General features: G+C 43.2%; 1 protein-coding gene across 2 annotated transcripts in view; it reads right to left on the bottom strand.

Annotated features, from left to right (window-relative positions):
• FAM120A (family with sequence similarity 120 member A) overlaps nt 1–27782 on the bottom strand; it is a 96309-nt gene that overhangs the window by 46266 nt on the left and 22261 nt on the right. For both annotated transcript variants that reach the window (XM_089678675.1, XM_089678676.1), the window contains exon 2: nt 5460–5706. In XM_089678675.1, the coding sequence (XP_089534801.1) occupies nt 5460–5706 (247 nt within the window). The remainder of the gene's footprint in view (nt 1–5459; nt 5707–27782) is intronic.

Here is a 27782-nt window from a genome sequence, read left to right as displayed (position 1 = left end):
AAAGCCAGAGCTTTTGCATGCTGCTTTACCCCCCCATGTGAGTATCTAGACTAGGTAGGGCTAAAGAAACTGGCCATTGTATGCAGAAAATCCAATTAATCCTGGACCTCTTGGAAATGCAAACCAGTGATGATAAAAATGGATCCATGTTTTAGACATTTTGTGCCCAAAGAGGTATCTATCACGTAAGGAATATAGATGCTGGAATCTCCTCCCTCAGTTACCCTCCCCCTTACCCCCTCTTCCCAGTCAGAATATGCAGATCAGATCATTGGTTGCATGTGCTAATTGAATGCTGGTTTTCCAGCACAACCGTACCAACAGAAGCTGGTGAATCAGCCAAATTTCAGTACCCGTGTTCTTGGCTTTGGTCTCCCATCTCCAGCAAAACAATCAGGTTGTGGGATCGTAAGGAACAATTCTAAATCTGGCCATAGATGGATCAAATATCAGGCCGGTTTAGCAGTGACCAGCCAAGATTCGATTCCCTCCATGGGCAGCCTGGTTGTACCCTAGTCGATTCATCGATTGACCTGGGTACAACCAGCCTGTCATATTTTTTACGTGCAATTAATGCCAGCAGCTATAGCCGCTAGCAGTAATCATTGTGTTACTGCTGGTTGGGAAGGCTCCCTGGCAGCAGAACACAACAGCACTGCGGGAGGAATTACCCCATCAACACTGACTGTAGTGATGGGAGAATCAAACGATTTTCTTTCCCTCCACCCGTGGTGGAAGGAAAGAAAACCATCATCTACTGTATGTGTAGATGTGTATTAGGAAAAGTTTCTTGTTCCCCACTGGCCTAAAAGTAAAAAAAAAAAAATGTTTACACTGAGGACATTTATATATAATAGAAAAACTTCAGCTATTGCTACTCCATCAGAGGCAAATTACACAGTGTTGGGAACAAAGAGGCACTTCTGGCTAAGCCAACAGAACGAGCTTGGCCGCCTCCATCGGAGATTAGCACCTGATGCCCCACTAAAGGATTCTGTAACCTTGACAACAGAACAGGCCTCTCAATGCGGAGCTGTTATGATCAGTTCACAGACTCGCTCTCTCTCCCGCTCTCCAATTACTCAAAACAGGAAGCTAAGTGCCACATTTTTCAACCACCGTTTTTAGATTATGGTCAATACCCTAGAAAAAAAAAAGGTTTCCATATCATTCAAAAACTATTCCTTTCAAATAAAAGAACATTCGGCACCCTGGAATCTCTTAAGATACCGTTCCTTGGTTACACGGCATTCACAGCGATTTCGCCGTCTCCCTTCATACCATAGAAAGCTTTACATTATTACGAACAATAACTCTGCTACAACTAAGTATTAAGTAGCACTGCTTTCTATGGCTGATGCTTTCAGTCAGTTCATCAGTCAAGGTCATAAAAGTATTGCATATATTAGAATGCAATAAAGCAAAGTAATCTCAGTAGGATGTTTCTCATTCCCATGTTTGTCGATGTAGAATAGTGATTCTATTGTGTGGTAGGTGTTTGTACATCTATTCAGTTATACTTCTGGGCTTCTATCTATATACAATACAAGCAATTCACGGCTATAGTAACAATTAAAAAAATAAAAAAACAACTGCAGTATATAAGCCCTCATACTTCGCTAAATTAAATTTGCTTTAACCACTTGCCGTCCGCCTACTGTTTTTAAACGGCAGGGCGGTGTCACTCTAGGGGCGGGTTGCCGTTCATAAACGGCACCCGCATTTTCTATTTGTGCGCGCTCCCTTGTAGCGTCCAGCACCGCGATACGGTGCCCGCTGTGTCCTCCACCGATCGTCAGACGGGACCTCTGTGTGAGGTCCTGATCATGTGATCACTGATTGGCCAATCAGTGATCATATGCAGAGTAGTAAGCAAGATGTCACTTGTGATATTGCTTACTACGTGTGAAATCTGTGAATGATCACAGAGGTCACATGGTACAAGGCTATTCACAACAGCCTTGTACCATGTAACAAGCTGTGACCAATCACAGCTCACTTAGCAGTTCTCAATGGCTGTAAGAATGCAGCCAGAGAGAAGGAGAAATGATTGCTTTTACAGCCTTTATGGGTATAAAACCAATCAGTTGAAAAAAAAAAAATCTTCATCACACCCCACAAGTAGTACAGTGTCACCATGGTGACACTGTACTGCTAGGGTGACAGTATGTAAACAAAAAAAAAAAGAAAACAAATATAAAAAAAAAACAAAAAAAAACACTTTTTTTCAAAATTTTTGGACTTTTTCATTTAAATAGCAAAAAAAATAAAAATCCCAGGGGTGAATAAAATACCACTAAAATAAAGCTTTATCTGTCTCAAAAAATGCTAAAAAATTCATATTGGTACAGTGTTGCATGACCACGCAATTGTCATTCAAAGTGTGATAATGTTGAAAGCTGAAAATTAGCCTGGACAGGAAGGGGGTGAAAGTGTTCGGACAGGATGTGGTTAAAGTGGTTGTAAAGGCAAGGTTTTTTTTTTTTACCTTTATGCATTCTATACATGAAGGTGAAAAAAAAGAAACCTTTCCGAGTGCAGCTTACCCAGCAGCTCTCCCCCCCATACTCACCTGAGCCCAATCCAGCGAAGCGCTCTTGTCTCTCTCACATCTTATTGGCTTAGAGACAGCAGCCATCGGCCCCTGCTGCTGTCAATCACAGCCAGTGAGGAGGGAGGGGAAGGTGGGTTCAAGCCGGGCTCTGTGAGTCTTGGTCACCGGTCAAACCGCTGTGATTTCTGAAGACTTTATTGCTACTTGTAAAGATTTTCAATGGTTTCTTGCAGTTTGCAGTGCGATTTCTATTATATTCTATGTATCTGAAACCGCAACAAAACTGCAGAAAAAGTAATGCAAGAACTATTTTAGAAATCATGCATGTTAAGACACTGTCATTCACTAGGTGTGATTTCAATTCCCAAACTGCACCTGAAATCCCACCGGTGTGACCAGGTACTTATGGACACTCAGAGGCAGCTTGGGAGCAAGCACACACGAGTGCCCCCAGAGCAAGTAAGGAGTACTTGACTGGGGGGGGGGGGGTAATCCAGGAGTGTCGGCAAGGGACCCGAGAAGAGGAGGATTGGGGCTGCTCTGTGCAAAACTATTACACAGAGCAGGTAAGTATAGCATGTTTGTTATTTAAAAAAAATGATTAACCTTTACAATCACTTTAAAACAGGTTTGTTTTCACAAAGCTGCATTTATTTAATCAGGTTACACATTACAGTAAATTGATGTCAGACAGGAGATTGAAAACTCATGGGGCCCCCAGGCAACTGGAGATCATGGGGTCCCTGTGTCTTTGCCCACACTCAAACACACCCAAAAAGCCTATAAAAAAGGTACCAGGGGCATTTTATGGGGCCCCCTACTGACCCCAGGCCCTCGGGCAGTGCCCGAGTGCTCGAATGGTCAGTCCGCCCCTGATGTCAGATATTCATTTTACCACTATTTATGCTGCCTTGGAGAACTAAATCAAATACCATCATAAACTACTGTTTTTGGACAATAAAATAAAGTATTTAAAAAAAAAAAATTTTTATTCTGCCTGTATCAAACAAACTCTCCTTTCGCCAGCCCAGGTTAAACTGGAAAAGAAGAATCTGAATTTAAAAACAGTCAAAAAAATGTTTCATAATTTCATCCACATTCCTTAAAGAAGTTCACAAAAAAAAACACAAAAAACCCTTTTTTTGCAGGTAAAAAACTGTGCATTTACTAATTTTTGGAGCCTGGAAATCATTGCACCAGCCATCAGCAGGTGGCTGGTGCCATGCAGGACTCCTGCAAACTGTCAGCGTATCAGCATGCTATACATCCCATACAGGCAAGTAGATACAGTCTGACAAGAAGGCTCAATGAACTACCAGTGCCGCAAAGCCTGTTGGGACTTGTAGTTCATTCATTCACAGAACTCTGTGAATGAATGATGCGACCGTGTGGGCGAAGCCCCACGCACCCATGCTGTTTTCAAAAAGTGGCAGCTAGTGTGGTGAACTTCTCCTTGTACTACTGTCACAGGGAGGGGGAGGATTGGGCAGCGGTGGGAACATGTTACATGTTCTACCCTAAAAATGGGTGGAACATGTATAGTGTGCCCTAAGGTGAACTTATCCTTTAAAGTAGACATTCAGTCAAATCATAAGTACAACTAAACCTGCTCCGACCCCCTTAATTATCTACCCTGTAAAGGAAAAGATGCATATACTGTACTTGCCTATCCTCAGGGCAGTCCAGTCACATGATCTCTCCAGCAGCCGGCTTCAGTAAAGAGGAGAGATCACCGACAACGGCTGCAGATGTGGTGACATCACCCATAAGCTTACTATGGGGCATCTGTTGTCAGATCTCTCTCCTCTACAATGAAGCCAGCGCTGGTAAATGATCATGTGACCAGATCAAATGATCATGTGACCAGTGTCTACAACCTACCGCCTGGTCTAGTAGCTGCTTCCAGGAAGAGCTGGGGCAGTGCTGAGGCAATGGTGTAGCCTCACTGCATGGAAACTGCCATTTGTCTCTTCACTGTCAACATTTTGCTACAGGAACTTCCTATAGGCTGGCCATACATTTTACAATTGTCTGTCCAATTTCCTTTAGATTTACCTTCAACGGCGTAGTGCAAGGGCCTGCCTAATTGGATACAATTGAAAAGTGTTGTTTCGGTTTGATCTCATATTATATAGTTTTTGGTAAATCTAAAGCAAAATTCTCAAGAAAATTGTATAATGTATGGCCAAGCCTTATTATTGCAGCTGCACAACCCTTTCACTATACCACTCCTCCTGCATCCACCATTCTTCGCCATTATACCTGCACTTCCAACTCCACCCATCCTCAGCTCTTATTGCCACATCCTAACCCCTAACCTCACTCCCACCACCACCTAATCCCACCCCTCTTCCACTTGCACCACCAGAACTGCTGAGCTGACCCCACACTTTCTGCGCTCTCACTCCCACATCTGGACATTCAACCCAATCTCTTCCCAAGACACCAGCACACCTAACCCCACAGCACCACGATGAACCTCTCATCTTCCCTGCTCTCCTAACCTCACCTGTATATCCAACCTTCCCCTCTGTCACCGCTACATCTTCATACTGAAACACACACCTCTCCTGCTGTCACCAACACAGCTGTACACATACACACCCCCCCCCCCCATCCACCAAGGTCACCACATCACCAATGCACCTAACCCCCTCCCTCATCTATCACCACCTCAGCCTTGCCTGCTCTGTAGTGAGCACAGATTGTTTCTTCAACAATCTAAGGGCCAGTGTACATGAGCATTTGTGTTCTGCATCACACGAGACATTTTTGTGGAAGACAGCGGTTTCATTTCAAAGTAGATTTTATGGGACAATGTCCACATACATACAATTACATGGTACCTCTAGACCCACCTCAATGCAGGCTATGCTTGGGTAATAAGTGAAAACATCATGATTACCTAGAAGAGCAGCGAAAATGGGGAAGCGGTTGGGATTGAGATCCAGCTGTTTAGCCACCTCGTGCATTAGGTACTGGCTGGTTGTGATGCTTTTTCCATTGCGGCTCAGTTTGAGTGCGTGAGCACTGAAGTAATACGGGATATTGCACAGCGCATAGTCTGAGTCGTAGGCAACCAGACCATGGAATCCATTTTCACGGCAGAAACTGATGACTTCTTGATGATGATCTTCAATGCTCTGTGCAACCTACAAATAAAAAGAACATGCTTTTCAGTAATAATGACTATGTAATTAAAGCTCGGAAGGGCAATCAGCATTATGGTAAATCTAATACCAGATGTATCATTTTTATTTAAATGTATGTGCATTCTATGTAGGATAAACAGTAACATGCAAACTCTTAAAGAAGTCACAGCATTCTCCTGACAATACCTGCAGTATATTTTCCTCTAAAAGTCCAGTGTGATCTTTGTTCAGGAATCATCCAGGATCAGTATCTACTTTTGGACTAAGGTAGCCCATAGATGAGCCAGTTTCTCATTCAAACAGCAGGCTGAACAAACAAAAACAAACATACTCGATTCCCCCATCCACATACTAGATGTGGATGGAGAAATCTTCCTGCTGAGCTATTGTATTCTGACAGTGGGGAACCTTCCCTGCCATCAGTATACACGGATTGGCCCTGCCGGCTGTAGCCAGCAGAGCGGATAGAACATGTAAACTCCAAACAGGGCTGTTGTACAAAAAGTCTATTGGTAGATCAAGTTCCCTGCCCAGAGATGGATTGAAATTCAGCCGGTCCCTGTTGAACCAGCCGAACTTCAATCCATGTGTGTCCGGGTTTAGATGCTTGCTCACTGGGGGAAAGAGGCAAATCACTGGGGGAAGAGGCAAATCTTCCTCTTGTATGCAACACTCCTAGACCGCACCCTCTCAGCCTAGGTACAGTCTCTTGCCTGAAAATCAAGAACTTCTTTTTAAAGGATATATATTTTAATGATCTGACAAGATGCAGTCACAGTTGGGCCGATAATTCTGCACTAGGCTCAGTTATTTTTTACAGTTTCCCAACTGCCCTATAACAAAAATATTGCTACAGGGCGGCACAGGTGCGCAAAATCATATATATACACACGTTATTTTGTATTTCCGGGTAGGGGGCGCACACGAGCTGTGTGCACGCCCTACCCGCACCGCCATTCGCGGCTGCCAATCACCAGGTCCTGAACGTTAATTACTCGCCGGCGCCCCGTGATTTCCGAAGATCTCTGATGCGGAGGAGGACTGTTTTGTTTACTAACAGTTCTCCTCTCCGTCAACTCGGGCACACTGCTTTGGATGGCTGTGCACAGCACAGCCATCCAGAGCAGTGTGATTACAGTGAAGCACACTGACACGGCCCCCTAGTAAAACACTCCCTGCACAAGTTAACCCTTTGATCGCCCTTCATGTTAACCCCTACCTGCCCAGTGCCATTAGTAGTGTGTCAGTTTTTTCTTTAGCACTGATCATGGTATTGGTGTCACTGGGGATGTCAGTAACACAGTTCCCCACCCCCCCCCCACTGTCAGAATGTCCGCCGCAGTCCCGCTATAAGTCGCTGATCGCTGCCATTACTAGTAAAAATTTAAAATAAAGAAAAATCCCAGTATCTATGCCGCCATTTGTAAACACTATAACTTTCACGTAAACCAATTAATTTACACGTATTGGGATTTTTATTTTAGCAAAGACATGAAGCAGAATAGATTTTGGCCTAAATTTATGATGAAATTTGATTTAATTTTTTACTGGACATGTTTAATAGCAAAAATATAGTTTTTTTCCTTAAAATTGCTTTAAAAAAAAAAAAAACGCTCAGGCAATCAAATACCACCGAAAGAAAGCTCAATTTGTGGGAAAAAATGAACATACATGAACGTTGCATGACCGCACAATTGTCAGTTAAAGTAACGCAGCGCCGTAACACAAAAATGGCCTGGTCAGAAAGGGGGGTAAATCCTCAGGAGGGCAAGTGGTTAAATTGACTTTTTGTTTAGGCCAGGTGGTGCCAAGAGGGCCACCCAAGGTTTAAATGTTGGCCGATTCAACAGGAACTGGGTGAAATTCAAGCCATGTATGGCATGTATCCAGACTGCTGTTTCTGGAGCAAATGTCAAAATTTCCCATGAGATTTACCTTCTAATTTCTCTTCTGGTGGCTCAAAATTTTAGAACTTCTCTTTTTTCAATCCAGTAGCCCTAATACAAAACAAAAGCTCTAACAGATTCTAAGCTCTTCACCACTATCAAAAAACGCAAAAAAAAAGAAAAAAACTTAACAAAAATCGCATCTTTGACATGTTTCCACTTGGTAAACTCTCCCCTCTTTCAACAAGTGGACTGAAACCAAAAAAGTATGGGTTGCCCTCTCACACCCCAATTTCATTCTGTAGAGCTCCCCCTTACTTTATACCACCACCTACTTTTGTAAATGTTCACAATGAATATCTGGATGCAAAGCTAAACACAATCTCATTACATCTAGTTCCTTATGTCCTATTTCTATACATGCCACTGATCCTAGATAGCCTCTCCTCCAAAATGTCATGGTGATGGCAAACAGTCTGTATTTCAACTTGGTCATCTAGCACAAAAGATTGTCATTTGCTGAGATCCAGGACAAATAAAAGCTCCCTAAATCCTCCTACAGCCACCTTCAGGTTTGTCATGATACTGACACACACTCCAAATCTTACCTCATTCGAAGGAATTTGTAGAGAAGGTCATTAAGCTAAAGGTCTGATCTCCAATATACTACACACCATCATTCATCCAGATCCCTGTAAACATTCCCCCATATGAAAAGCTGAGAGAAACTGTGCTGGGATGTGAACTACCACTAGAAGTGTGGAAAAAATATGGAATACAATAAAAGCTCTATATGTACAGCTGGGGTCAGCAGCCAGTAGACTGCAGTCTACTGGTAGATCGTGGCCACAGCATCAAACAAAATGCAATGCAGAGAGACTACTTGTAAAGTTGGGGCTGTAGTAGGGAGCATGAGCTGCATAAGCCAATACCTCCTCTGTAGTGCCGGCTCCTGTCCCATGCGGAGTGATACCAACTGCACTCCTCCTCTTATCCTGGCTAGCAGTCTCCAGAGTGGTGTCAGCAGCAGGAAAGAAGAGATCTTCAGGTCAGTGTGAAGCAATACAATATGTAATAGTATAGTGCTGCTTTCACACTGATGCACTGTGGTGAATCAACCGCAGGGTTTTACACCCCCCCCCCCCCCCACACACACACACTTTACATATAAACAAGTCCTTAGGGTGCCGCTGCCAATTGCAACTAAGGGCTCATTCACAAGTGCAGCAGGCACCACTGCTCCTCTGAAAAGCAACCAGAATATGTTTGACAGGTGGTGAGGAGGTGATCTGTTGCCTCCTCACCACTGGATTTAAACCCATGATTGCCGTGCAATGCACGTGATTGCAACACTGTACTATGGCAATTAAAGAATTTAAATCAGGTGTAAAAAGGTATAAAAAAATGCAGCACTTAAATAAATATAATAAAAATAATAAAATATAATAAAATGTGAGTGTGACAGAAAGCGCAAGTTGATGCGCTAATATGACAGTGATAGTGTCTTAATAAAGACAAAATTTATAAATTGACGTGACAGTATTATGCACAATAATACATGAGTCCATTTAATGGGTTGCAAGTGCGTCAGTGATTCAGATAGGAAGAGATCGATCAATCCTATAAAACGTCCATCACATAATCAGGTGCTCGTGACTTCCGTGAAAAGCAATATAGGGTGTGCTTACACTCACCAGACATAAATCATAATATAAGTACCTAAAATAAATACATACGCATGTAGTATAAGGGTACTGATGGCCTTCTGGAACCCGGTGGAGATGTGGTATTCAAACCACACTCAAAAACATCCTGTCAGGGATCCCCTCGATCCCCGCCGCGTTGGTCCCGGCGCAGGCGCAGTATGCCGCCCGGCGCAGGGACTCGAGCACTGGTTCCGGGCCGGCCGCGGCGTTCGAGTTCGCGCATGCGCAGTAGAAGCCGCGGCCGCCCGCTGGGCACCAATGGCAGCGCAGGGCGGGATATTTAAACGACCCTGAGCTGTCATTCAGTGCCTTCTGGTCTTTCCTGCATTCTGAATCCTGTGAACCTGTACCCTGTAAGTTATTGACCCGGATTGAACCTGACCTTGCTGTTTTCGCCTGTTCTGACCCTTGCTTTGCCTGACCTCTCTCCTGAATGCCCCCTATTGGATTTGACCTGCTGTTGCTGACCTGGCGTGTGACCCGACCATTCTATGCCCGCTGCCTTGTACCTTGCCGCCCTCTCTGTTACCGACCCGGCCCGTCTGACCCTGCTCATCCATCCATCCATCCCGTGCAGTGGGGTCTTCTGACCTCCTCACATCAGACTCTTCCCCGTGGGAGCCCCTTGCGCATACTACTACCACTGACGGACGCACCCGGTAGTCACGACCTGGTCTCAGGGAGCTCCAAGTCCATCCCCACCATCAGGGGCCCTGGTGAACAAGCACCCTGGGACTTAGACTCCGTGCGCTGGGGACGCCTATTCAGTGGAGTGCTAGTAGTACCGCCGTGCGGTCCCTTACACATCCAGGGATATTCTCCAGACCTTTTATTGGACCCTCTTATTTAATAGGAACCGCTCACAGGTGAAGCTAACGCTCAGCATCAGGTAAGTACAGCATCCAAATGAAATCCACCTTGTGAGGCTGGTGGGGGAACATGTGTCATTACCAAGAGGGTAATGTCTTTACAGGAGGTTGTCATCGATGAAGTGGGGGCTCTTGAAGGAGAGGTCATCTTTTTAATTGGCACGGCAGCTCCTGTTATTCTTCAAAACCGTCAGGAAAAAAAAAAATCTTTTCCTTGCAAGATGGCAGCTTGGAGGCCCTCTGTACACTGAACGCCTTCCAAAATGTCACTTCCTGCCTATGTGATTGGCCAATGATCGATATCTTCCTATCTGAATCACTGACGCACTTGCAACCCATTAAATGGACTCATGTCATTTGCATTTATGTGATATATTGTGCATAATACTGTCACGTCAATATATAAATTTTGTCTTTATTAAGACACTATCACTGTCACATATTAGCGCATCAACTTGCGCTTTCTGTCACACTCACATTTTATATTTTATTATATTTATTTAAGCGCTGCATTTTTTTATATATATTTATGTTTAAGGGTTTTAGAGGTTTCCTTATGCTAGCTGCTTATACCCAGGACTGAAAAGCGCTCGTTTATATTTACATTTAGGTATAAAAAGGCGACACTGTGCCCAGTGAGCTTTGACTTTTCCCATGTTTTTCAGGTAGATCTCCACCTTTTTAAGGTTGCCTACCCCTGATGTACAGTAAATAAAGAAAATGCACACAAAACCACATTCTGGATGGCACTACATCACTACTCGCTATTTAACTATATCTATTGATAGACAGGTTTTTAGCAAAGCGCCACTCAATGGTTCTTTACCACACATCTGGTTTTGCTTGAAATTGACTCCAGTCTGGAGACAGGTAATTGACCAATTGTCCAAAGTAATAAATATTTATATTAAGCAACAAAGACATACTCCCTATACCTGTTAATGTACTTACTGGATTATCCCATCTAAGGCCTGACGTTCCCTAATAAGAAACTAACTACACATTCTAATGGCAGCCTGCTGCCCAACTGCCACCAATGGGAAACATTTTTCCTTTCCATTCATTAAAGGATAAAATCAACTTGGTGAGAAAAAAATGCATATCTTTTTGCAGGTAAAAAAAAAATGTGCATGTATTTGTACATTGCATCAACAATCAATACCTGGATCCTGCAGACTTTCCCAGTATACGGTCTACCTTTACATCGTAGGCAGTTACTAAATGACAAGTCCCGTTTTCCACCACGGCAGACGGCTTGTAGTTCTCAATGAACTGCAAGTGCGCTAATGAGCACCCTCGTAGTTAATTCATACTTCCTGCAGCTGAGTAGCTATGTGCCCCTACAAAAAGGTACTGGTAGAAGCTGTCGGCTGTGTCAGCAGGAGACTAAAATTGCATCCACGATACACTGATCGCAGGTGCAATGCTTTGCAGGTGAAAGAAAAAAAAAAAACATTTTTTTTTTCCTTTCTGCAAAATCATCCCAACCGACAGCTTTGTGGAAAGCAGGAGAAAGCATGCCTTAGCTCGGACTTCTCTTTGCAAACTGGGTGTGGACATCTGATAGAGAACAGCAAAGCATGCAGTCCCTATCATCTCTTGAAAGGCTGAACTGGAAAATATAGGGACAGGTTTTACCTTCATTCCAAAAAAGCCAGCAATGTAAGCAGCAGTGAAATGAACAGGGTGACAGATGTGGCAGGACAACGATGTGGTCATCACCCTTCATTTTAGCAGTAAAAAAAAAAAAAAAAAGATTATGTGCAAAGAGCAGTAATGTGCAGTAATTAGACATCACCATGTAGTGTTCTCGCTACAGTAATTGGGAATCTGACCAATTGCCGCATGTTCTTTATCACCATCTTGGGCATTATTCTAGTGCCCGACTTCTTTGGAAGAGTGAAACCGTTAGGAACACTTGCATTCCTGCTTGCAGCGCCGTATTCTCTTATGTAGCTACTTCATTTAACCTCCCTAGTGGTCTGATTATGTCCATATTTCTGTGCTCAAAGCAGTACTTTTTTTTTTTGCATGGAAATATGTATTTTTTTTTATTGTAGAGAGAAAATTTTCTCTCTACAATAAACAACAAATTTCCCCATCTGAGGAGGGCTGCACCCCTAAAGCATTTCCTTTGGTTGTCGCTGTCCTGGTACCCTTGGCTTCCCTTTTGGCTGTGCATATCCTGAGGCGCTGGAGAGTACATACGATATCCGGTTCGGTTTTTTTATTGTAGGCTGTAATTTTTAGGAATAACTCACCAAAATCTGTCCGAACAAGTCTAGTAAACATCCCGGGTATGTTAAAATTTGAAACATGAAATCATAAATTATTATTTAATAAATAATCAAATAATAATATAATAATTCATTTAAATAATATAATCAAACCAAAAACACTGAAATTTGAAATAGAGCGCCAAGTTTGCACATCGCAAAATCGTTTTCCGTGTCTGATGACGAATTTCCCCCACGAATCATTATCACTCAATTCTGCAAGTGGTTCTGATTTACTATCGCTGTTCTCTAGCTGGTCTAAAACCGCTTTTGACCTAAAGGGACGCTTTTTGGACGCCATGGACGTTTCTCAGTTTCCAGGCAGAAAGAACAGACAAAATGCAGGCAGGGCACAGGACAAAGCACTCGGGACAAAATGTATGTGAAATGGTTTGATACAGTAATGTTTTACTATGTGATTTTAGTGTATTTAGTGAATGTCACTTTTACAACTTTCAAATTTCCGCTGTTCCGTCTCCCGTACGTCCTGAAGTCGCAGGGAACGGAACCCAGAAGACAGATGCTGGCATCGGCCAAAGGACATTGCCGGGGACACTGTAGGGGGGACATCGCGGGAGCGAAGGACAAGGTAAGTGAAGAGATCCCGGAGCAACGCTGCAGGGTATTCCTGAGTGTAGCTCGGGGTTACCGCTTGTGGTGCTGAAACTTTACCCCGAGCTACACTCAGGAATACCTCCAGGGAGGTTAAATAAAACTTAGTAAAATAAATCCTAGAATGCCCAAGTTATCCAAGCCTCTTCATATACTGGCCACATTTCAGATGCTGCTTAAACTTGAGGGCTCATGTACACTGCAGCTGCTAAACTCACGTTTAGGAGCTTTTCTGCATTTTTTTCAGCATCCCCTGAACTCTCCCTAATGTTTTCCTATCTGTCCCTGTATACATAGTCGTTTACAGGCAGTTGAGTTTACAGTCTTTTTTTGAACGCACCAAACTTGCGTTCAGGAGTAGATTTTACCGGCGTTACAAACGTGTGTAAACGCGGTTAGCCGCGTTTGCGTTTATAAGCGTTTTTTAACTGTTCCATGTCCAGAGTCTTTTTTCATTATCAGAAATGCATGCAAAGTGTTTTCCATGTATTCAAATGCAGTAAGTTCCAGGTTTCACTTGAAGGAACAAAATGGTAGAATGCTCATGATGGGATCCATAGTGAATACAACCAGAAAAGACAGGTAATCTCAACACATACTGCTCTCTCTGCTTCTGCTCTCTCTATTCCTCTCAAAATGTCTGAAATAGTTAATTTTTTTACTATTTTTCAGTGCATTCTGGGCATTTGGGACGGTTTCCTGAGGTTATCTTTTAAAAACGCTTCTAAAACGCAAACGCGGTATGCAAACGCGGCTAAACTGATGTTTTTTTAACCTATGTTTTCCAGCAGTCAGTTTCCATCTTTCAGAAGAGTTTTCCAAACGCCCCGTGTACATGAGCCCTAAACACACACACCCATCCTTGTTTTCAACTGGACTTCTAGCCAGGGTGATACAGGAAGAATAGTAATCTTTAAAGGAAATGGAGATCACCAATATGTTACTAATCTAACTGGCTCACTGAAGCTATGCAAATAATTACACAATGCAACCGCCAAACAATGTGTACAAACAGTTCCTGTAATACAAAGCAAGAGGGCATTGTAGGATGTCTGTGGATTCTAAGCATTTGCAGTCAGACCGCAGAAACAAATCTACAGGCCTTCTCCAATGTGTGTTAGATGAACCCTCCCTGATGAATAAAGGTGGCCATACATGGGCCAGCTAACTGACCAGATCCCACCATCCACATTAAGATGAAGGGAGGAATGCTCGCCAGTGCGCTCTTGTTGCCTGCGATTCCAGAACGCACTAAAATCCTGGCAAAACATGCAGCGCACATTTGGGTGCCATTCATTTCTAATGGCATCTGAAATCGCTAAAAAGGGTGTTTTGTCACATAAAATGCACCAAATCTCACTGTCCAAAAAGGAACCAAAGTAGCCTCCAGAAAAAAAAGGGAACAAGTGTTACTTTGGCATGGAGGGCAACCCGTTCAATTGAAGTGTGTCAATCTAAAGACGTTTCAAATTAATGTACTAAAAAAGAAGGAAAAACATAGTGCTCTTTTCTGCACACAACCCCCCCCCCCTTAAAAAAAAAAAAAAAAACTACATATGTTCAATCTGATTATCAGAAGGTCTATATAGCAACTCGGAAATTAATATTATCAAGATATTTTTTCTCATTGCAGCTTAGATGCCATTTTATTGTAAGTTAATACCTTTTAAATAGGATGTATTACAAATCAGCAGATCACACAATGTAAGTTCTGCTATTTACAAAATTTCACATGTGGGGCTAATGTATTGCCAGAAGTCTCAACTACCCGATCTCACCCTGACCCAACAGCTGACTGGGAATTTACCAATCATAGGATATTGATTACAAAAACCCAAAACACACAGAAAATCGATAACTACTAACTGGCAACTGCTGATGCCAACAAAAACTGCCTTGAGCAGAATTTACTTATTTAACAAGCCAGTGCAAACAGGCCCAACAACAGAAACAGCACATTAACCCACAGCAAGCACTCCAATTTTTGTTTACAGAGGTCAAGTCAATGTAAAATTTTGCTAATTGGCCTCTACGGGTTACTGTACTTTGCTTATTCTGGTCAATGCCTTACATTACAGCATAGGAACATTCACAGATTCTAAAATGAAACAGAAATACAGTATAACAAATGTATAATTTTCTGGGTGTCAAAAAAATCTGTATAAAATGTGTTCCCCCACTGGGTATGTCAAACAACAAAAGAGAAATGTTCCCAGCTCAACTTGCCAGCCAGCTTGCAAACAAACCAAATTAACTGTGGGTATAGGATTAGAACTTTTTTTTTTTTTAATGGTTGAACTGGATGGACTTTTGTCTTTTTTTCAGCCAGACTATGTCATTTCTATAACCATATGCGTTAAAAACAGGGTTTAGTTAGCACACATTTGCAAATACATACGTAATCTACAGAGCCACGTCACAGCACCCCGATATTCTGTAGTCCTAACGAATTTTGAGGGCCCCCACAGTAGAGGCACATGTATATAATGGATAGACCAAGGGCACGTGGACCTGAGGGAGCCCACCCTTCCTTAAAAAAGTACAGGAGCACACCAGACACCCAGCATGTAGCACAATGGCAGTTGGGTGTCCAGTGCACCCCCTCACCAACAATTCAACAGTACAAAAAAATGGCCACTGCCCCAATCTATAACTGGCCTTCACAGCAACGAATACATGGACGGGCGACGCATGTCAAACAACAAAAGAGAAAAGTTCCCAGCTCAACTTGCCAGCCAGCCTGCAAACAAACCAAATTAACCTAACAGTATGCGTTAAAAACAGGGGTTTAGTTAGTACACATTTGCAAATACATATGTAATCTACAGAGCCACGTCACAGAACCACACCACTGGGTATAGCACCTGATGTATTTTTCCACTCTGCTTCCCAGCCCAAATGCTCACAAATGTGACTGCTTTAGGTTAAAGGGCAATTCCACTTTCATGGAAAAAATATATAAATTGCTACACAAGTAATTTCCTTTAAAATTCAATGCAATATGGCAACCTGGAGGTATTCTGTACACATATGGTGTACAGAATGTCCCTGGAAATTACATTTCCTGCTTGTGTGATTGGCTCACTGATTGTACTAAGATACAAGTCAACTTTTAGGAAACCCCTGAAAAAGGAATTTCGGTTTTGGTGGGATACTCCCAAGAGTTAAAATACATTCAAAAAGATGCAAACTCTGCAGCTTTTTTCATTTTATATTGTAAAGCACTGAGCAAACTGTTGGCACTATATAAATCCTGTATAATAATAATAATAATTATTATTATTATTATTATTAAAATGCACCAGCTGATAATGAAGTAGTCCCTTCCATTCAGAACCAGTATCAAAAGGATACAGTGAAACAAAAAACTACTTCAGAGCAACAAAAAGGTGTCATGAAGTTTGTTAAAATCCCTGCAATGTACATTGATCACCCAGGTGGGATTTTTTTTACCATCAAAAAAATGAAGTTACTCTTTACACTTTCTGCATTTGATCACTTTTTAAATTTAGTAATGTGAGCATTTAAAGATCATAACTGAATTCCAATCCTGAGGCATATTTAATAGTTCTTCACACACATATATATATATATATATATATATATATACATATATACACACACACACACACACACACACACACACACACACACACACACAAGGAACAATAAAATCTGCAATGGAGAGAATATAAATTCAGAGTGGGCTTGCTCCAAGGCAGCTGCTGTAAACTATTCTGCGGCCCTTGCCAGGCACAAGAAGTTGCCTAGGAGTCATCAGGACAGACTAGAACACTTTGACATGGAAGCTGCACATGGCTATGCCATTCTCTCTTCTACTGTAGATGGATTAAGTGCAGTGAACACATTAAAGTCTATGTAAACCTCAAGAAGTTATTTGTTGCTTTTTATTCTTAATTATTAAAATTAATTATCCAAACTTTTAATTATTCATAATTATTTAAAGTGATTTTTCTGTTATATCTGTTCGACAAATGAGCTCTCCTCGCTGAACTTTGCAGGGTAACTTCAACTCTTTATCCCCTATTTTCTGAACTCTCAAACGTTATAAATTCAGCATTTTGAATGACTGAAGAGAAGAGAATACAGTAGATAAACAGATACAACTTATGTAGGAAGATTTGTTTCAACCCTGTATCACCTGAGGCTACCTACTTTACTGTGTATATGTAAGGGTTTACAACCACTTTAAGACTAGGTTCACACTAGCTTTGTTAGCAGGCATTAGGGAAGATTTATTAACGCTCCTCAAACGCCTATGAAAATTCTACACATGGCAGCACACTCCTGTTCACACTGAAGTGTTAAAGTTGTGGCAAAATTGACACCTCATGTCCAGTCAGGAGGAGTTAAGGCTTCCCATTGAAGACTATGGTGATGCTCCTCAAATGCCTGGCAGGCGTTTGCGTAGCGTTAACACCATTAAACTTCATTATTGGCATTTGTGATGTGCTATTACAGCTCATGTTTGGACAGTGTTTGAGAGCGTTAAAAACACTTCCCAAATTCTATAGGGGCGTTTGGCAAGAGTTAGAAATTAGTCAAGTGTGAATGAGCCCTAAAGCAAAAGCAAACCAGTCAGCCAATCCAGAAAGTAATAGTGTGAAAAGAGCAGGCACCTTTATTCACCAAGAGGCTATATTGTGCTCCCACCTGAACTGGTTCCCCTTGTTTGCAGGACATAACATTCCTAACTTTGGCCAACCCGGCTACTTCCCAACTCTTCCTCCTAACCTCCTCTTTTGCACTCACACAGTGCACACAGTCCTAGACCCACACCGATGGGAACACCCTGGACCTCGTTTTCTCCCACCTCTGCACCCTCCACAACTTCACTAACACACCCTTCCCCCTCTCTGACCACCACCTCCTCACGTTTTCCATCTCCCTCTCCTCTAACCCCCCCCCCCAAAGCGTCAAACCATAACCAGCCGTAACCTCCGCAACCTGAACCTGGCCCATCTCCACTCGGCAGCTGACCGCCTGTACGACAGTATCCTTCCACTGACATGCCCTGACCTGGCCACTACTGCGTACAACGACTCACTGTCTGCTGCCCTAGACTCCCTGGTGCCCCTAACCACGCATAACATCAGACCCCGACCGCTTCAACCCTGGCAGAACGACCATACAAAATGTCTCAAACGACGCAGTCGCGCGCTGGAGCGATTATGGCGCAAAACCAGATCCCCTGGAGCGTTCTCCCTCTACAAATCCGCCTTCCTCACCTACACCACCTCCCTCCACGCTGCCAAGCAAGCATATTTTGTAACCCTCATCAACACCCTCTCCACCTGTCCTCGCCGGCTCTTCTCCACTTTCAAATCCCTGCTCTCCCCCCCCCCCACCTCCACTCAGTACCTCACTCACCGCCCACGAGATTGCCAATCATTTCCAAAACAAGATTGACGCAATCCGTAAGGACATTGTCAATTCGCAATCTACCTCTCCACCTAGCCTCCCTCCATCACCCCCTCAACTCTCCCCTCCTTTGACCTCGCAACCGCACTGCCCCCCACCATACCCAACGCCCCGCACACTATAACCTCCCCAACACTCGGCTCCTTCAGCCCTGCTACCACTGAGGTGGTCACTAAGGTCTTCACTGAAGCCCGCCTCACCACTTGCCCCCTAGACCCTATCCCCTCACAACTCCTCCAGTCACCCCACTCCTCCATCATTCCCCTCCCCCTTAAAGCATGCACACATCACCCCCATACTCAAAAAACCCTCCCTTGACCCCACTGACCTAAACAACCTTAGACCCATCTCCCTGCTGCCAATCACTTCCAAGCTCCTTGATGCTTAGCCTACAATCGCCTAAGCGCCCACCTCACTGATAACAACCTCCTTGATCCACTATAGTCTGGCTTCCGTCCCCTACACTCCACCAAAACCGCCCTACTTAAAATCACGACCTGCTAACCGCCAAAGCTAATGGCCACTACTCAGTCCCCCTGCTGCTCGACCTCTCCGACACCGTCGACCACCCCCTCCTCCTTACTAAACTGCACTCCTTTGGCATCAGGGACGCTGCTCTCTCCTGGCTCTCCTACCTATCCCAACGCTCCTTCAGCGTTACCTATAACGCTGCCACCTCCCCCTCTCTGTTGAAGTCCCCCAAGGCTCTGTCCTCAGACCCCTCCTCTTCTCCATCTACACCTCCTCCCTTGGCAAACTGATACACTCCCATGGCTTCAACTATCACCTCTATGCCGACAACACACAAATTTACCTCACCCCCTCTCTATCCGCCCGCATCGCCCACCTCCTGAACGACATATCAGACTGGATGTCGCTCCATTTCCTCAAGTTAAACCTGTCCAAAACCGAGCTCCTAGTTTTCCCCCCAGCCCCCCCCCCATCCTCTCCATCACGACTAGCAACGCCACCATCAATCCCACCCCACACACCAAAGTCCTGGGTGTCACCCTGGACTCAAACCTTTCCTTCCAACCTCATGTCCAATCACTATCAAAGTCATGCAGGCTTCACCTCCGCAACATCTTCAAGATACGTACGTTCCTCACCCCAGACACTACTAAACAACTCGTACACTCCCTCATCATCTCACGCCTGGACTACTGCAACTCCCTTCTCACTGGCCTACCCAAACAAATGCTATCCCCACTCCAGTCTATCCTGAACTCAGCGGCTAGACTCATCAACATCTGCCACCCCCCTCTGCCAATCCCTTCACTGGCTCCCGATTGACCAACGCATTAAATTCAAATTACTAACTCTGACATACAAAGCCATTCACAATGCCTCCCCGAACTACCTAACTGACCTGATACCCAAATGCCACCCTACCCGTGCCCTTCGCTCATCACAGGACCTCCTACTCTCCAGCTTCCTGGTCTCCTCCTCCCACGCCCGACTGCAGGACTTCTCCAGGACTTCCCCCATCCTCTGGAACTCCCTACCCCAATCCATCAGACTGTCACCTACCCTCCTCACCTTCAGGCGCACCTTGAAAACCCATCTCTTCAGGGAAGCCTACCCTACCCTCACCTAACAACCGATCTCCTCCACTCCTCCTACCACTCCATCCCCCACAGCCACTTCCTCCTGTACCACTATCCCCTCCCTCCTAGATTGTAAGCTTGAAAGAGCAGGGCCCTCGAACCCCTCGTGTATTGTATTGTACTGTATTGTCTCATGTTCTGTCCCCCTCGGTAATGTACAGTGCTGAGCAAACCCTTTGGCGCTATATAAACACTGTATAATAATAATAACTTTGTGCCTAGACCCGGCCCGGCTCCCTGTTTCATTTAAAGCTTTAATGTCCCTTACCGAACAATTTTACCTTCAGTGAAGTTGTCCTTTAATAATTCCCCCCACAGAGTGCAGCCTACCTGGGATAAAACTTGACATTCCTCCCGATCTAGCAATCTTTCTTCTGACATTGCCCCAGCCAGCTCCGCTTTATGCTGTGCATGCACGCCATGGCCACATTCATTCCTATGGGTAAGCCGTACTCATGGAGGCCTTCAGCAGCCCCCCGGAAAATGGCTTATCTAGAATAAGGCTCGGTTCACACAGCTGCGACTTGGGATCCAACTTGTGAGAGCTGTCTTGATTAGCACTACTGAAGTCACTCTGTCTTTAGAAAAACAAAACAAAAAAACTTTCCTATACTACTTCAAGGCATCTTGTGTCCATTTACTTTAATAGAAGTCACCTCCAAGTCAGCTCCTCATCTGTATTGATGTGATTTGGATCTGACATTACAGGAAGATTACCCAGGCATTCCCTGAAAGTTGCTTCAAAGTAGTACTCAAGTTTCCTGGCAAAGTCGCTCTGCAAGTCACGTGATTTTCAGGTAGCAATAGTGTGAACCAAGACTTAGTCTAGGTTCACATCTATGCGTTTTCTAGAAACACAGACACAGGTCTACATCTCCACGTTTTCTGAAAAGAGTCAGGGACTTTTTTTAAACACAAAATGTTGCATTTTTGGTTCTACAGACTTCAATGGAGACGTTGCAGAAATGCATGTAGTGAGTTTTTGATGCCTTTTGCTTTTTATTCTGCCCAGCAGCAAGTTGAAAAAAAAAACAAAAACACAAAAGACCGCAAAACACACCGCAAAATGCACTGCAGAAACTGATCAAATGCGAACTGCGTGTGTGTGAACCTAGAATGAAAGGGGCTGCCTGGTGTGTTCAGTATGAAGAGCGGCTGGCCAGGACAATGTCAGAGGAAACAAATTGCTGGATTGGGGAGGAAGGTATTATTGCAGGTAGGTCGTACTTAGGAGAAGTGATTTATTAAAGTACAACTTCATTGAAACTGTGCTTTCTCTGCTAGATGAAATGTGAAAGCAGAGTAGGATTTAGCCCTAAAGTCAGAAGAATCGCATCAAATCCGGCTAATAAAGTAATAGTCAGCCTCTAGGGGTGACTTTTAAAAATGTAAGATGGCTAAGTGATTTGCTTTAAGCAAGAAGCAGAGAAATCAGACAAAGAAATGGCTTCAGAACAAGGGTTAATGGATTATAAAACAGCCGTCATCTTTCCCATCCACCACTATGGAGTAATCTCATAAAGAGAGCGGCCAGCAGCACCATCCTGATAATCCTAAACTCCAGTTACTAATCTCTGATCTGAAGGTCACATCCTATAGAACGCTCATCAGGATAAAGAAACAATGGAAGCCTGCAGCTGTATCCAAGGCTCATGCAGACAACATGGAAATCACAAGGACATAGTAAAGCCCTTTAAGGCCTTGTGCCACCATAAAATGAATGACCAGGCCCACCCCATAAAACATTCTATGGAAGGCTCGAGACAATCCGCATGTCACAGCACACGCCGTCCATGTGTGGATGAACACTGGGATAGAATCATACAGTTCATATTGAATACAGCTGAATATTCCTGTAAACCACAGATAGATAAGCCGCCTAACTTGCTATACAGAATGTCTGGCAAAGCTCACGCCAAAACCACTGTTTCCAAAAAAAGACTGAACAGCTATGCACAAAGCTGACCACGTACATTTCAACATGTAGGCACATTCCCGTTTAATTAAAGGGGATTTCTACCTTTAACCGAGAGAATGAAACCGCTCCTACTGCAACCATAACATCATATACAGCATCACTGATTTATTTGGAATCTTAACCTGTCTGAACGATTAGAGCAATTTGTTTTTCAGATGAACTTCATGCTCTTAATCAACATTAAAAGGATAAGTCTACTTTTGTGAAGAAAAAAATGAACAAATAAAAAAATAATAATATAGCGTATCCAATTGCGGCTCATATTGCGTCATATTGTAATTGAATGTTATTAAAATTACCTTTCCTTTTCAATCTGCAGCACTGTAATGTTCTGTAAAATGCAATGAAATATGGCTACCTGGAGGTGTTCGCTACACAGAATGTCATTTTTGGCGAGATGCTTCCCAAGGGAATCATGTCTAAGGACCAGTTTACATTATGCCCGTATATAAATCGCACAGCAAGCTGTGCAATTCATATGTGGGTCTACGCGGTGCAATTTCATGTCCATTCATTTGAATGGGATGAAATCACACCGCACTAAAAGTAGTGCATACACTACTTTTTTTAAACGCACAGCAACTGCAACACATGGTACTTTGCACCATGTGGTTTGGTGTGGGCAAACGAGATTTGCTACCTGCATTCGGGGAGTCGTTAACTTTAACTGACCCAAACTGCAGATCACACGGGCATTGAGATCGGAATGCGATGTGGGAAGCAGCACAGGAAACCAGCTCTCCCGCACCACATTCCAGTGCACTAAAGGGATGCAGACCCTGCAGTTTTTCCTCAGAGCCCTGCAGGTGTAGCAGCTGATAGATCATTATGAAACCACTCCCATACAGATTCACTCTGCACATGGACCAAACAGTTACTCCTTCAGAATTAAAAAAAAAAAAAAAGTGTACGAATCTACGATTCATATGCGGGTTTGTGCGGTGCAATTTCATGCCCAGTCATTTGAATGGGATGAAATCACACCGTGCTGAAAGTAGTGCATACACTCGTTTTTTTAAACGCACTGCAACCGCAAAGCATGGTACTTTGAACCATGTGGTCTGCTGCAAACGCCATGCATTTGCGACCTGCATTTGGGGTGTTGTTAACTTTAACTGACCCCCATAGCAGATCACACGGGCATTGCAATCAGAATGCGGTGCGGGAAGCCAAACAGGAAACCAGCTATCCCGCACCACATTCCAGTGTGAACGAGTACTACAGGGATGCAGACCATGCAGTTTTCCTCAAGCCCTGCAGGTGTAGCAGCTGATAGATCATTATGAAACCATCCCATACAGATTCACTCTGCACATGGACACAAACAGCTACTCAATCAGAACAAAAAGGTAGGAATCTGCAACAAAACTTGTTAAAATCCTTTCAATGTACACAGATCATCCAGAGCGGAATATTTTTTTTTCTCAACAAGTGTGGAGTTATTTTAGGTTTAATCTTATGCTGCTAGCATTAATAAATGAATAGTAAAGTAAAATCATATTTTAAACTTTTTTTTTTATTTCTTTATTAAGTTCCTGGTTTCCAGGCCTAGGCAAATGATGCCATACATCCCAGGGGTCTTTGGGAATGGAGGGGTTTTCGCAGTTAAACGCACCCTCCCGCTTACATACCTCAGCTAAAGGCAGATGGATTCTATTAAAAGCTACATGAATCATCTGCCCTCACTCAAGACAGCCACAGCCAGAAAAGCTGAAGAGGGGCTCAAAATGATTTCTCAGCAAAAAGCATGGAGACATGTATGGGTGAGTTTGCTTTGAATATTAGAAATGAATTGAATAGTGTTTTTGGTATGTTGTGTTCAGATGCAGTGTAGTTCAGCTTTAACGTTTTCTCCCCTGTGAGAACTGACAAATTTAAAAGATTTTCGCAGAGATCCAATTAGCCCACATTTGCAGGGGGCATACTCAAGTGTACAATCGGTGTGAGGGGCTGTCATGATGGAGAGCAAAAATCCGGTCAGCACATAATAAAATCATCTTTATATTGACATATTCAAAATAGACACTCCACAAAGTACAAAAGAGGGAACATAGTACTCCAGCTAACACGTTTCACACCACCATCAGCACTTAATTATAGCTGCTATTTTGAATATGCCCAAATAAAGGTGATTTTATTGGATGTGCGGTTGACTGGATTTTTTTCTCTCCTTGATGCCTGTAACGAACAGCTCTAGCGCCTGCTAGTATGCAATGGAGGTGATAGAGGTAGGGATCAACCTTGAGCTGTGATTACTTTTCATTCATTTGGTGTGAGGGACTGTGTTTGTCCACATAGGATACACAGACGTGTTCTATGCACTCCTATTCCTGTCTATTGTGACGCAGCAGCTGCACAGCCACTGTGCCCAATCTGACAGTTGTGGGGTGCGTGTCCCTGAAAATAAACCCTCTGCATTCAGGGACACACACCCACATGGATGTCAAATTGGGATCAGCGGCTGTGACCATGCATCCGCTGCATTGCTACAGACATGAATGGGACTGCCTGCACAAGGACGCGTGGAAAACCTCTGCATCCATGCAGGGAAATACAGACCTTCACATGGATGTACACTTAAGAGCGCTTGTATGAAAAAGGCCCTGTACAATACCGTTGAGTGATCCCTTGGTGGGTTCCCAAGAAAATGTAAGCATTTGGGCAGCACAGTGACTAAATGGTTAGCACTTCCGCCTGGCAGTACTAGGGTTGTTGGTTCAAATCCTAGCCACGGCACCACCTGCCTGGAGTTTGCATGTTCTCCCTGTGCCTGTGTGGCTTTCCGCCGGGTACTCCGGTTTCCTCCCACACTCCAAAGACATGCTGGTAGGTGAACTGGCTCCTGTCTAAATTGTCGCTAGTATGTGTATGTATGAATGTGAGTTAGGGACCTTAGATTGTACGCCCCTTGAAAGTTAGGGACTGATGTACAATATATATGTAAAGCGCTGCGTAAATTGACGGTGCTATATAAGTACCTGAAATAAATAATAAATTGATGGGTTATTGAACCTTTTTTTTATTATACTACAACATGCAGTTCTGTACAGACCACTAATAGAGTGATAAAGGTTAAGAATCTCCATTAGGTTTTTTTAGTTGCTGTGTGTCTCCCTACTGGGGGCATTTTTCATCAATTCCTGTGTATGTACAAGGGGCCAATTTATGAAACCCGATGCAGAACTCCAGCTCTTGAAAGCAAAGAGTTTACTTTTTTCATGTTACCCGCAAAAGATGAAGTTTACAGGTTCACTGATAAGAGCAAAAGCTCTACTTTTGTTCCTCTTTGATAAAACTGTCTTTAGTTCAGTTGTAGAGTACAAGGCAGTAGGTCATCACTACAAAGAAGTCTGATGGATTTTATTTATACACCAATGCTGGTCAAGCAAATACAGAGCCTTTGTTAATACCAAAGAGCCAATATTTGCCCATTCTTTGAATGATCAAAGTGTGTTATCAGTTTCCGGCAGAGCTCAGAAACGTAAGGTGTAACTACTTCCCAGTATCGGTCTATAGTGACCGCCCGTTGCTAGGTGTTCAGTGAAGACTACATGACTGTACAAAATCAGGTTGAAAACTAACAACTTCAGCCTCTAATGATCACACCAGGAGCCTGCAACATGTGAGCTCACAACATAGCCTGCCTGTCATTATAGGGAATAGCTAGATACATTCACAAACATAGCACACTGTCCACCTGATACAATGTACAAGCATTTCTTAAAGTGTTACTAAACCCACAACAGTCTGTATATGCAGGAAATGTATAAGGGGGGGGGGGGGGGGGGTTCAGCGAGCGCTTGACAATAATATAGCAGCTAATGCACCACAAAAAGGAACCAGAGACCTTCAAAAACAGCATATAAAAATTGTAAAAGTGCTGCGCTATGATATCAACATAAATTAACAATTGATAAGATGAAAGATAAATATAAAGTGCTAGATATACCAATATTCTGAGAAAATGGGTATAGGATGTGACAAACAAAGTGTTCTATGGTGAACTGGTGTGTGATTATGGTAGTACAGGTTAATCCAATTCTTTACCAATAAATATATAGATAAATCAATAAATTAAAGTGATGAATAATTGTCCCAAGAGAAAAAAAAAAAAAGGATGTATAAATTGTCCTTTCGTGATAGTTAATCCGATTCTGAGGTGTGGAGTAATATATTCCAATATTCCAGTGATACATATACAGATATTCCGGTGACATGCAGGATATGGTAAAAATGCACACTCACCAGATGCGCATTTTAAATGAGCAGTGTAACATTATGTTGGAATCAGCCAGAGGTCCCCTTTAAGGTGGGGTGAATATGCATCCTGGCCTGGATATCCCTCCTCTGGATTCTGGGATGGTTAAGGCCAGAAGTCACCCAAGTTCCTGGAATATTAATAGCTTGGTGCAGAGCCAGAAAAAAGGGTGCCCATAGTTTAGTAATTTGATTGAAAATTTATTATGAAGACATTATTATGTCAGCAATGTGCTAAGCTGCTTTCACTCCTATGGAAATTATGTTTTCTTCATAATACATTTTCAATCATATTACTACACTATGGGCACCCTTTCTTTGGCTCTGAACCGAGCTATTAATATTGTTACACTGCACATTTAAAAAGCGCATCTGGTGAGTGTGTATTTTTACCTTATCCCACACATCACCGGAATATCTGCATATGTATCACTGGAATATTGGAACATATTACTTCACACCTCAGAATCGGATTATCACAAAAGGACAACGTGTACATTTTTTTTCTTGGGACAATTATTCATCACTTTATTGATTTATCTATATATTTATTGGTAAAGAATTGGATTAACCTGTACTACCGTAATCACACACCAGTTCACCATAGAATACTTTCTTATTTATTTGTTTATCACATCCTATACCCATTTTCTCAGAATATTGGTATATCTAGCAATTTATATTTCATCTTATCAATTGTGAATTTATGTTATCATAGCGCTGCACTTTTACAATTTGTATATGCAGGAAAGCATGCTTGTTATACTTGCCGTGGAACCTAATGTGTTAATCCTCCACACTGTGTAAAAAAGTTGTTTGATCATGTCTTCTCTCGTCTTCCCCTTCTTTTACTGTCCCCAATCTATCTGTCATGGTACAAAGCAGCAGTGGCAAGTCTGTACATTTTCTGTTTGGTGTGTCAGGGGTAATGCAGCCTTATAGAACTGTCAGAGGAGAATGAAAACTCCTCCTACAAGATTAACCTGTGCTCGGCTGGACACTGATAGAAGTCACAAGAGTGCTCTATATGGCTGATGAGAAAAGGTAATTAACAGTATATATTAACCACTTTACAACCGCTAAAGCCGAAAGACGGCTACAGCACAATTGTCCAGTTCTGGGAGGGCGTCATATGACATCCTCCCTGAAAGTGCCCCCCGCACACTCCCAGCACTGTCAGTGATCGTTCTGTCCTACGGACACAGCTATTCACATGACTAGGTAAAAGGCCAATCACAGCAGCCTTTTACCCTGTGATCAGCTGTGCCCAATGACACAGATCACAAAGTAAATACAGTTGCCGGTTATCGGCATCACTTTCCTTACGCTGTCACAGCATGAGGAAAGAGCAGCCGATAACTGTCAAATGTCACAGAGCAGATCAGTGCCCTGATCATCAGTGCCCATCATTGCTGCATATCAGTGCCTTCTCATCAGTGCCCA

Source organism: Staurois parvus, unplaced genomic scaffold (genome assembly GCF_062004578.1).
Source record: "Staurois parvus isolate SC_StPar_1 unplaced genomic scaffold, SC_StPar_1.0 ptg000209l, whole genome shotgun sequence".
In the NCBI taxonomy this organism is placed as follows: domain Eukaryota; kingdom Metazoa; phylum Chordata; class Amphibia; order Anura; family Ranidae; genus Staurois; species Staurois parvus.
Note: the sequence above shows the minus strand (reverse complement) of the source record. Positions and strands in the feature narration are given on the sequence as shown.